At 42.3% G+C, this 12659-nt stretch overlaps 1 protein-coding gene and 1 non-coding gene across 2 annotated transcripts; one reads left to right on the top strand and one right to left on the bottom strand.

Annotated features, from left to right (window-relative positions):
- Positions 1 to 1286: 1286 nt before the first annotated feature.
- On the top strand, positions 1287 to 6729 carry ACOT4 (acyl-CoA thioesterase 4). Its single transcript, XM_032405526.1, has 3 exons — positions 1287 to 2118; positions 3042 to 3244; positions 5840 to 6729. Exons 1-3 carry the CDS (start codon positions 1665 to 1667, stop codon positions 6443 to 6445), a joined length of 1263 nt encoding a protein of 420 aa, XP_032261417.1. The 5' UTR covers positions 1287 to 1664; the 3' UTR covers positions 6446 to 6729.
- On the bottom strand, positions 5717 to 5787 carry LOC116633435. The gene has a single exon (XR_004299713.1). It is a non-coding gene; the product is annotated as a small nucleolar RNA SNORD56 (small nucleolar RNA).
- Positions 6730 to 12659: the final 5930 nt, after the last annotated feature.

Raw genomic sequence — 12659 nt, forward strand, 5'->3', positions numbered from 1 at the left:
GGAAAGAGAAGAGATTCTATCATTTCACATTTTAAACTTTTCAGAACTGCTTACATCTGTTTCAAAAAATATGTATTTTTTTCTCTAAAAAAGAATATCTTTATTTTGGTTTTTCTTATAAGAGCAGTTTAGAAAGCCATATGCAAACCTAGGGCAACTATCTGGAGACCATGAGAAATGAAACACATGGGCCCAGTCTCTGGCGATTATGAAATCAAACCTTACGTTTTGCTTCACATACTCTAAGACTTCACATATACTATCATGTTTGATCCTCTATGAGAGACTTTTACTATGTTACAAACAAGAACTCTGAGACCCAGAGAAATAAAAAACTTGTTGGAAGGCTACAGAACTAGTTAATAAAGCCAGAGCTAGAACTCTGATTACACCTCACCACAATGCTGCTGTTACCTTTGAGTTCCACTTCTGGAGTTAGTCAAGGCTCTAATTAGATAACTTCAGTGGCTTAATATTCTCCAAGCCTCAAGATCCTCCTCAGCGATATTCTAAAAATACTCCCATTGTTTTGTGAATATGTTGAATTTTGTATGTAAAGCATTTGGATATTGATAAAGAGTAGCTTTTACTGTCGTATGTATAAATAAAACACTGGGCATCTCTGAACATTATATCGATATTGCTTCTAGGGTCCCACTCAAAAGGTTGACTTTTAGTGTCTACTAAGGCTGAACATATGCATTCCTTATCATACAGCAATTCCACTCTCAGGTATTTACCCCACTGAAATGCACATGTATGTTCATCAAAAGATAGGTTCTTGAATGTTCATAGCACCAGATAGTCCCAATCTGAGAACTATCAACTGTCCATTGGTAGTAAAGTTGACAAACACTTGTCCTATCACAAAATGGAACCTCTTAGAAGTGATAATAAAAGATGTACAACTACACCCAACAATAGACATGAATCTCATAAACACTGTTGAAAGCAGAAAGACACTAAAAACGACGCACCGAAGGATTCATTCCCATAAAATAACTCATTTTGTTGGAATAGGATAGAGTACCTTTGGGGACAAGGGAAATGCCTGGAGCAGGAATGAGGGTGGCTGCTGGAGTGCTGGTAATGAGGGTTCTGGATTCCTGTGCTTGGTTACACAGGTATGCTATGTTCCGATTGTAAAAATTCATTGGACTGTACGCTTAGGGTTTGCACGCTTTTTGTACGTATGTTATAATTCACTAAAAGTTAAAAAAAAAAAAGTTACCCTTTTCCACGGAGGGCCTGGGATTCTTGGAATTCTGCCTAAACTCATTCAGTTCTGGTTTCAACACGAATCGATTACCCAACTTTCACTCCAACAACTGAGAACGGCCGGAGGGAGAGAAGCGTTTCGGAGGAGGGTTCAGCACCACACCCAGTTTTCAGGACGCTCCGTGCGCCCCCCACCCCCCACCCCCCGGGCTGGGAGAACGACCTGCTGCTGCTTTTAACTCAGGCGAGTCCCGGGTGCGCAGGCCACGGGTCTGCAGCGCCCAGACGCCTCCTGACGCGGCTCCGCCACCCACCGTTCCTGCGCCAGGGGACGCCTGACCCCGTCGGGCCTGCGCAGCGCACTCCGCCGCCTGCGCCAGACTTCGGCCGGTCGCGACCTGCGGCTTCCCTGCTCCAGGTCCAGAGGGCAGCCGCGTGCAGCCGGGATGGCGACGGTTATCCTGCAGCCCGCGGGCCGCTGCAGCTGGGACGAGCCCGTGCGCATCGCCGTGCGCGGCCTGGCCCCGCGACAGCCCGTCACGCTGCGCGCGTCCCTGCGCGACGAGAAGGGCGCGCTCTTCCGGGCCCACGCGCGGTACCAAGCCGACGCCGGCGGCCTCCTGGACCTGGCGCGGGCGCCCGCGCTGGGCGGCAGCTTCGTGGGGCTCGAGCCCATGGGGCTGCTCTGGGCCCTGGAGCCAGATAAGCCTTTTTGGCGGTTTGTGAAGCGGGACGTGCAGACGCCTTTCGCCGTGGAGCTGGAAGTGCTCGACGGCCACGAGCCGGACGCCGGGCGCGTCCTGGGCCGGGCGGTGCACGAGCGCGACTTCCTGCGGCCGGGCGTGCGGCGGGAGCCGGTGCGCGCGGGCCGCGTGCGCGCCACGCTCTTCCTGCCCCCTGGTGAGTGTGGGCTGTTAGGGGGCGCGCGGCTGGGTGCCGTGGCGGCCAGTGGTTTCCGGTACTACCGCAGGCAGAGTTTAGCTCATCCGTTAGGACAGAGAAGCTGACAATGACTAAGCCAGTAGCCAAACAACCAAAATGGAGTATTTTGATGTGTTGGGCTCTGTGTTACGCGTTTTGCTTGCATTATCTCATTTAATCTCCATAATATCTCAATGAGGTGAGTACTGTTATTCGGCAGATTAAAATAAAAAGGGTCAGGATGGGTAGGTATGTGGTCCACTTTAATAACTACTTTATAGATCTCATCAGCCCTATCAGTCAAGGAAGCTATTGCCATGTCACCCTTCTGTAGCGCCCTGGGTACACTGGGCCTCTTCTCCACTTCTTCATGCCCTTCTGTACCACAGATCACACTTTAGATTCTACTGGTTTTCTCACCTGAAGCCATCTCTGGATATTTATTTTTCTTTCCTATCTCTAAATAGACATCTGAAATATCAGTAGACACACACACAAAGCCAAGGGTCAATGCAACACAACATAAAGCTTTATTTCAAGATTCTTAATTTTATGTCCAATCCCCTAACAGAACACTATGAATCAACACTGTCTAAAACATGAAATTCCTCCTTCCATGATGTAGTCAGTAATGAAAGACTTTGTAACTCAAGTTAGCCCTTGATAACTAAAGATTCTTAGAACCTTGTAGATAATTTATAGAATCATATGGAGGATAAACTCATTAATGAGAAGGTACCTTGTAGATTTTCCTTACAAGGTATTTGTATTCCTTTTGCATCATAACTCAGGGAGCTGTGTTTTTTTCCCTTTGATTCATAGGAACCCACTAAAGAGATCTCTAAAAGGAAAGCAAATTCTTTAAATTGTATAATGCCTTTCCTTTATAATCTCTTCTCTAGGACCTGGACCTTTCCCGGGGATCATTGACATCTTTGGAACTGGAGGGGGCCTCATGGAATATCGAGCCAGCCTTTTGGCTGGTCATGGCTTTGCCACGTTGGCTCTAGCTTATTATAACTTTGAAGATCTCCCCAAGGAAATTGATGGCATATACCTGGACTACTTTGAAGAAGCCCTGTGCTACATGCTTCAACACTCCAAGGTTCTCCTAATGTCCTTTAGTGTATCATTCTCTCTAGAAATACATCCAGGGAGGGTGTCACTTTGCACTCACCTGTGTCAGGTGCCCTGTTGCTGCTCGACTCTTCTTTTACAGAAATATCTTTTGGAGACTTCCTTAGCTTTAGGTGCCTATTTACACTTTCTCTGTCAGATGACTTAGTAAGACAGGATTAATTGTAAAAATCCATGTGAAGTTTTATTTAAAGGTATTATTCAGGAATTTGCATTTGTTATGCAAAATGAGTTTCTAATTTTTAGTTTTAACATTTTTTTTAAAAAAAGATTGATCTGTTCATTAGAGAGCATGAGCAAAGGGAAGAGTCAGAGGGAGAAGGAGAAGCAGACTCCCCACTGAGCAGGGAGCCTGATCCCAGGACCCTGAGATCATTACCAGAGCTGAAGGCAGAGGCTTAACTGATGGAGCCACCCAGGCGCCCCTACATGCTTTCTTTATTTAAGTTTTTAATTTTAATTCCAGTATAGTTAACATACAGTGTTATATTTCACGTGTACAATATAGGGATTCAACAGCTCATCACAAGTGCATTCCTTAATCCCCATCACCTATTTAACCCATCCCCCTATCCACCTCCCCTCTGGTAACCATCAGTTTGTTCTCTGTAGTTAAGAGTCTGCTTCTTGATTTCTCTTTTTTTTTCCCCCTTTCTTTATTTGGTTTCTTAAATTCCACATATGAGTGAAATCATGGTATTTGTCTTTCTCTGACTAACTTATTTCACTTAGCCTTATACTCTCTAGTTCTATCCATTTTGTTGCAAATGGCAAGATTTCATTCTTTTTTATGGCTGAATAATATTCCATTGTGTATATATATACATCACATCTTTATCCATTCATCTATTGATGCACACGTAGGCTGCTTCCATATCTTGGCTATTGTAAATAATGCTGCAATACCCATAGGGGGGCGTGTATCCCTTTGAATTAGTGTTTTTGTATTTTGGGATAAATACCCAGTAGTGTGATTACTGGATTGTAGGGTAGCTCTATTTTTAACTTTTTGAGGAACCTCTATACTGTTTTTCACAGTGGCTGCACCAGCTTACATTCCCACCGACAGTACATGGGTGTTCCTTTTTCTCCACATCCTCGCCAACACTTGTTCCTTGTGTTGTTGATTTTAGCCATTCTGATGGGTATGAGGTACTATCTCATTGTAGTTTTGATTTGCATTTCCCTGATGATGAGTAATGTTGAACATCTTTTTTTTTTTAGATTTTTAAAAAAATTTGAGAGAAAGTGCACACAAGAGTGAATATGAGCAGGGGGAGGGGCAGAGGGAGAGGGAGAAGCACCCCTCTGAGCAGGGAGCCCGATGCAGGGCTTGATCCCAGGACCCTGAGATCATGACCTGAGCCAAAATCACGAGTTGGACACAACCCACTGAACCACCCAGGTGCCTTGGGTGTTGAGTTTTATAAATTCTTTCTAAATTTTGGATACTAACCCTTTATCAGATATGTGATTTGCAAATGTCTTTTTCCATTCCTTAGGTTGTCTTTTAGTTTTGTTGATTGTTTACTTTTCTGTGCAGACTCTTTCTGATTTTTTAATCTTTAATTTTCTGATATCAGTGTGTTCTTAGATTTTGATCAGAACTTGCCCACATATTTCAGAAGCTAAGAACTACTTAATTTGACTCTGAAGTCTTACTTTGTTTCTATAAAGTTAATCATTTGCCAGTATATTTAGATGGGGTCTGGTGAGTCATTCACTTAGAACAGAACTTGGTTCCACAGAGTTAGATACCTTGGCACAGTGAGACTTAGATCATGTCCACCCAAATGAGGACCTGAACTTGACAGGCTCCGTGACTCAGCATTCTCTAGTGGATGATAGTCTGGAACATTTGTAATCAATACCCAGACTTGCCAGTGAGTTCACAATTCATTTGCCATGTGTTCACCCAGATATTTTTTATGTGGGAAGAAACTCCTGTCAGCTGAGGTTGATACTCTTGTGGACAACTCACAAATTAAAGTTAGCATCTCTAGTTACGTTAAAAAAAAGTGTTTTATTTATTCTTTTTTTTTTTTTTTTAAGATTTTGTTTGTTTATTTGACAGAGAGAGACACAGTGAGAGAGGGAACACAAGCAGGGGGAGTGGGAGAGGGAGAAGCAGGCTTCCCACGGAGCAGGGAGCCCGATGCGGGGCTCGATCCCAGGACTCTGGGATCATGACCTGAGCTGAAGGCAGACACTCAACCGACTGAGCCACCCAGGTGCCCCCCAAAAAAGTGTTTTAATAGGTAATGCCTTTATTTTTTTAAAAGTAATCTCTGCCCAGTGTAGGGCTCGAATTCACAATCCTAAGATTAAGAGTCATGTGTGCTACCAACTGAGCCAGCCAGGAGCCCCATTTTATTTTTTTTCTGTCAGCCTCTAAAGGGACAGCTTCTTCCCAGCCCCCATCTTCCCTCTACCCTCAGCTTAACTCAGACCCAAAGTATCAACACTCACTAGGTGAATTGATGTTGATGAAAAATATTGCCATCATTGTAGAACATTTTTCTATGAGATACGTTCTTGACTCTTCTTTCTTCTTTTTTTCCAGGTAAAGGGCCCGGGCATTGGGCTTCTGGGCATTTCTTTAGGGGCTGATATTTGTCTTTCCATGGCCTCATTTTTGAAGAACATCTCAGCCACAGTTTCCATCAATGGATCTGGGTTCAGTGGAAACAGAGCCATATACTATAAGCAGACTTGCATCCCATCATTGGGCCATGATTTTAGGAGAATCAAGGTAGCTTTCTCAGGCCTCCTGGACATTGTGGATATTCGGAATGATATTGTAGGAGGGCATGAGAACCCCAGCATGATTCCAATAGAGAAGGCCCAGGGGCCCATCCTCTTCATCGTTGGTCAGGATGACCATAACTGGAGGAGTGAGTTATGTGCCCAAATAGCCTCCGAACGGTTACAGGCCCATGGAAGGGAAAAACCCCAGATCATCTCTTATCCTGGGACTGGGCATTTTATTGAGCCTCCTTACTTCCCCCTATGCCCAGCTTCTGTGCATACATTAGTGAACAAACCCATAATCTGGGGTGGGGAGCCCAGGGCTCATTCTAAGGCTCAGGAAGATGCTTGGAAACAAATTCTAACCTTTTTCTGCAAACATCTTGGAGGTACCCAGAATATAGCTTCCCCTAAATTGTAATGTGTTGGTCTGTTGTTGACATGAGAAATTCGAGGTCAGATTCTGGTATTTAATAATCATATGTGAATCAGTTGTCCCCTGGATAATGTTAAATTCATGTCATGGATATTAATGATGTATTCTAGGTAACATTTTTAATACATTATGTTTTCATTAATTTTACTAATGTAACACATGCCTATCGTAGAAGATTCAATTAGAGGTATACAACACAAAAAGTAAAAAGCATCCCCTCTGTTAAAATTTGTATTTTCTTCTAGATTTTTTTTACTTAACACTTTGAGCCATGGATGAAATTTAAAGCTGAACAAATACTAGGTCACTTTTTTTTTTTTTTTTTTTAAGATTTTATTTATTTCTTTGACAGAGAGAGACACAGCGAGAGAGGGAACACAAGCAGGGGGAGTGGGAGAAGGAGAAGCAGGCCTCCCGCGGAGCAGGGAGCCCGATGCGGGGCTCGATCCCAGAACCCTGGGACCACGACCCGAGCCGAAGGCAGACGCCTAATGACCGAGCCACCCAGGTGCCCCACTTTTTTTTTTTTTTAATCACTGTGGGAGAATTGCCATCAAATGTTTGTTCCTGGTTCAAATACTGGTAGCAGGGTAGAATTTTCATTGGCCAAACCTACAGAGAGGTGTTGGTATAAGGAAGCCAGGCTGACCTTTTCCTCATGGAGATCAGAGAAGAATCCTTTGGGAGGAGGAGTTGGGGTAAAGATGGGGAGCATCTCTAGAATAGGTAAGTCTAAACTCTGTTTCAAGGATGAATGACTGACTTATTTTCCTGCTTCCTTGGCTTTAAGAATAGACTTTGGAAAATCATAGTGTGACATTCTTAGAGGCCTCATTCCTCATTTTGTTTGAGGGCTGCAAAGCATTGTGTAAGTGTATCTGAAGAGATAATAGTTGAGAATTGTTTCAAAACTGACAAAGACATCAAGCCACATATTCAAGGAGCACTACATCTTAGCTTGGGCTGCTATAACAAAATACCATAGACTGGTTGACTGAAACAACAGACATTTATTTTTTTCTGGAGGCTGGGAAGTCCAAGATCAAGATTCCAGCAGATTTAGTTCCTGGTAATGGCCTTTTTCTGGCTTACAGATGGCTGCTTTCTCCCCATGTCCTCCTGTGGCAAAGAAAGAGAGCTCTGGTTTCTCTTCCTCTTTTTATTAGGGCACTAATTCCATCATGGGGGGCCTCACTCTCATGCCCTCATTTAAACCTAATAACATCCCAAAGGCCCCAGCTTCAAATGCCACCACATTGTGGGTTGGGATTTCAAAATAACAAATTTTGAGGTGACACATTCGGTTCATAACTATAAACTTCAGACAAGACAAGTATAAAGAATGCCATACTTACCACAGAAAAATCATTTGTGGCAGTTTTATAACATAGCCATAAATCTTTGACATTTCTCCCACCAAGAGGTGGGAGATCTATACTCTTCTCTCAAATCTGGCTGTGCTTCTGTTTCAATCAGTTGTGTGGAGCATAACTGGTACTATGTAACTTCAGAGGCTAGATCATAAAAGGCTATGAAGATCCCACCTTTTCTGCTGGGAACACTTGCTCTTGGAGCCCTGAGCCACCTTTAGGAGTTTGACTACTTTGAGGCTGTGACAATGTTAGGAAGCCAAAAATACATGGAGAGGCCAACTGTAGACATTCCCTGTGATTGTCCCAATGAAGCCCAGCCTTCAAGTTATTTCCACCCAGGTACCAGATATGTGAGTGAAAAACCTCCAGGTGATTCTAACTCCTAAGCCATTTAAAATTGAAGCCAACAAAGGCTTCGATTATCTGAAGCAGAGAAGAATTGTACCTGTCAAGCCCTGTCCAAATTGTGTATTTGTGAGCAAAATGATTATTTCATGTGACAATGTTTTGGGGTATGTTTCAGTTCGCTGTTGCTATGTAACAACTACCTCAAAAACATGGTGGCTTAAAACAGTAACCATTTGGGGTGCCTGGGTGTCTCAGTCGGTTGAGCGTTTCATTCTCGATTTTGGCTCAAGTCATGATCTCAGGGTTGTGTGATCAAGCCCAGTATCGGACTCTACCAAGCATGGAAACTACGTAACATTCTGTCTCCCTCTCCCTCTGCCTCTCCCCAGTGTGCTTGCATACACTCTCCGGGAAAAAAAAGGGGGGGGGGGAGGGGAAATAGTAACCATTTATTTTTCTCACTCACATGGCAGGGAGGTTGGTAGTGGCCATCATCTGGGAATTCAGACAGTCCTATGGGTTAGGAGGGTCTCCCAATATCTCTACACATGGGTTTTTTCACTGGCTACTTGGGCTTGGATCCAAGAGTGAGCATCCCAAAAGAGCAAGGCAAAATTGCATGGCATTCTTTTGACCTAGTCTTGGAAGCTACATAGCATCACTCTTGCCATACTCTAGTGGTCAAGGCAGTCCCAAAGCCCCACCCAAGTTCAAGGAGAACATAGAGTCCACCTCTTAAAAGGAGAGTGGCAAGGTTCTAGAAGAATATAGGATGGGAAACATTGTAATCATTTTTTGAAAATCTGCCTTCTGTCCACAGTGGTTCGCATTCCTCCCATAGTTAGAATACACCCGTCCCTCTTTCAAGGCTCCTCAAAAATCTCATTCCATTCTAGTGTCATGCTCAGGCTCAAGGTCTAAGATTGCATCATCTATATCACATCTAGGTACAGATGAGGCTCCTCGGGTATAGTTCCTTGGGTATAGCTCCTCGAGTATCATTTTCAAAGTGAAAATCTGTGAACTAAAGAAACAACTACACACACACACACACACAGAATACAACGGTGGGATAAGTATAAGATAACTCTTACATTCTTGTTCAAAAATGGGGAAAGTGGGGGTGCCCGGGTGGCTCAGTCATTAAGTGTCTGCCTTCAGCTCAGGTCACGATCCCAGGGTCCTGGGATTGAGCCACACATCGGGCTCTCTGCTCCGCGGGAAGCCTGCTTCTCCCTCTCCCACTGCTTGTGTTCCCTCTCTTGCTGTGTCTCTGTCAAATAATAAAATCTTAAAAAAAAAAAAAAATGGAGAAAAAAAGGAAAAAAAAAATGGGGGAAATGGGAGGCACACAACAGTCACTGGCCCCTAGCAATTCTGAAATCCAGCTGACAACATTTTGCCAATTCTGTGGTGCCCATACACTCTCTGTAAGTTGTTCTCTGTAGCTCTTGGTTCTGCCCTCGGAGTTAAAACCTTTATTTTCCATAAAAAAAACCTTTGTTGAGTAACAACAAAACCTCCTCCGTCAGCTTCTTAGACGAAAAAGATCAGGAGTCCAAAGTTCTTTTCTTCTCTGCACTTTTCTATTTTAGTTCAAATTTGTACTGCTACCAGAATAATTCTCTTAAGAACTATGTGGGTTTTCTAAAAACCTTAGTGAGGTTCACTTTATTAGATAAAACACACCACTATAAATCTATTTGAGGCAAGAAGTTCTCTACCTGGGGCTCCCTGTGAGTATGCGGAGGGTAATACCCTTAAGATTCTTAGAATCTATTATTTAATAGATAGGATCTGCTGGGGACACCTTAAAATCTTCAGAGGGCCTTCTCTCAGTCTGAAATGTTCTATGAAGCACTACCTCGAATCTTTCTGAGGTCTTTACAAAGTATCCTCCATAGACCCACTCTGGATTTGACTTTGGTCTGAGGTCCTGTCTTAATTAAAGACTAATTTACCATATGGGGAGGCTGGGAAAGAGAAATAGTATTATTGTCAAACTTGGCAAGTCCTGGTTCCTTCACATGTAACAGTTCATTCTCTTTCTCTTGCACTTTATCATAGGCAGCAGAAGCCAGATGGCACTATCAGTACTCTGCTGGGAAATCCCCTCAGCCAGATTATTGAATTCATTTAGGTATATTTTCCATTTTTCACATGACTGCCAAGTGTCAGTGTTGCCTTCAGCTTCCAGTAAGTTTTTACTGCTTTCCTTTAGGCCCTCAATAATAGCCTCCATGGGGTCCTTTAGGCTTTCACTAACAGTCTCCTTGAAGCCCTTCCAGCTTCCACCTGCCACCTAGTCCTAAAGGCAACTGTGATTCCTGTGTAAATGTGCAGGTCCAGGGACTGCTTGAGTTTTCTCACAGCATGGTATCTGACTTTCAAGAATGAATGTCCCAAGAAAGGATGGCAGAAATACATGGCATTTTTTATGACCTAGCTCTGGAAGTCACATAGCATCACTTCAACTGTACTCCATTGTTCGAGGGTAAACACAAAGACGTCAGGTGCAAGGAAAGTGGCTATAGACTCTTATCTCCTGATAAGGGAATTGCAAGATTCCTAGAAGAGCATCTGAGATGGGAGTTGTTTTTGCAGTGATCTTGGCAATCTGTCCACGGAATTGTTTGTTATGTAGGAACACTGCTGAAAAGAAAGCTAAAGATTAAAAAAACCTTACTACGCATCAGGCTCCCTGCTCGGCAGGAACCCTGCTTCTCCCTCTCCCACTCCCCCTGCTTGTGTTCCCTCTCTTGCTGTGTCTCTCTCTGTCAGATAAATAAATAAAATATTTAAAAAAAAAAAAAAAAAACCTTACTAGCAGCCACAGAAAAAAGACAACCTTCAAAGGAACAACAATAAATCTAACAACTGACTTAAAAACAGCAATAATGGAAACGGCAAACCACTGGAATGATACCTTCGAAGTGTTGACAGAAAATATGTGACAACCTAGAAGCCTATACTAGCAAAAGAGATACTTAAATATGAAAGCATTTATTTTTCATAAAGGTTATTGAAAAAAAATGAATGAAATCAGAATAAAGTCATTTTCAGAGAAATATAAATTGAGATAATATAGCATATCTGCAATAAAGGAAAAACTAAAGAGTATTCTTCAAGCACAAGGAAAATGATTCCAGGGGAGACCACATAGATGAAGGAAGAAATGGAATATAATGAAGAGGTTAAATATGTAGAGAAATCTAAATAAATTTTTTTTTAAGATTTTATTTATTTGAGAGAGAGAGCACACAAGTGGGAGTGGGTGGGGAGAGGGAGAAGTAGGCTCCCCACTGAGCAGGGAGCCCAACACAGGGCTTGATCCCAGGACCCCAGGATCGTGACCTGAACCAAAGGCACTCTTAACCAACTGAGCCACCCAGGTGCCCCAATAAATATTTACAAATAATATACTATGGAGTTTAAAATACACATAGGATTAAATTGCATATGTAGGAAGGAAATGAGTGGAAATGTTCTAAGATCACTGCATTTTTCACAAGGTGGTAAAAATACTAATTTTTATTTAATGTTAATAAATCAAGAGTTATTACCATAAGCTAATACAGGAGGTAAATGGAATAATTTTTATATAAAGTTTTTATTATTTAGAGAGAGAGAGAGCACACATGAGTGGCGGAGGGGCAGAGGGAAAAGGAGAGATTCTCAACCAGACTCCATGCTGAGCACAGAGCCCCATGCAGGGCTTGATCCCACAACCCTGAGATCATGACCTGAGCTAAAATCAAGAGTCGGCCGCTTAACCAACTGAGCCACCCAGGCCATCCTGAATAATTTTTAAAAAGCTAAAAGAAGATAAAAAATATAGAATAAGCAGATAGAAAATAAATAATTTAAACTCAAACAGATAGATCAGTAATTATATTAAATGTAAATGGACTATACATTCCAGTAAAGAACAAAATATCAGGTTGATTTTCCTAGTATGTTCAATTTTCTGCTCTAAAAAATGGGTTTAGATCATATATAGTATTGATTTCCTGTCAGAGAGTAAGAGATGGACACCTTAACCTCAAGTGAGAGTAGGTATATGTACAGGTTATAAAGTAAAGGTATAAAATAACAGAATTATAACAGTTAAACCTTGTTCTAAGAATTTGTCATCGATGAATAATGAAATAAAATCTTACTGAGAATTAAAGTCAGTTTAACCAATCTGTTTAAACTCTATCTCCTATGTATATTCAAAATGGATTCATATTAGGTATTAATTATATAGCATTTACTTTTTCAAGGGGAAATAAACCTGCTGAGTACCTTGTTGAAAGGAACTCCAAAAGAAACAGAAAAGCTTTTATTTTCTGTTGTTGCCTTCAGTCATTCAACTTCACTCAACAAATATTTATTGAAAGCCTGCTACGTGGGACGCAATGTTCTAAGCTCCTGGCACAGATGAACAAAGATAACAAAGTCTTTGCTGTCAAGAGCATTTATTCTAGTTGGGAAGT

The sequence above is a fragment of the Phoca vitulina genome, unplaced genomic scaffold (assembly GCF_004348235.1).
Source record: "Phoca vitulina isolate PV1807 unplaced genomic scaffold, GSC_HSeal_1.0 scaffold7, whole genome shotgun sequence".
NCBI classification, from domain to species: Eukaryota; Metazoa; Chordata; class Mammalia; order Carnivora; family Phocidae; genus Phoca; species Phoca vitulina.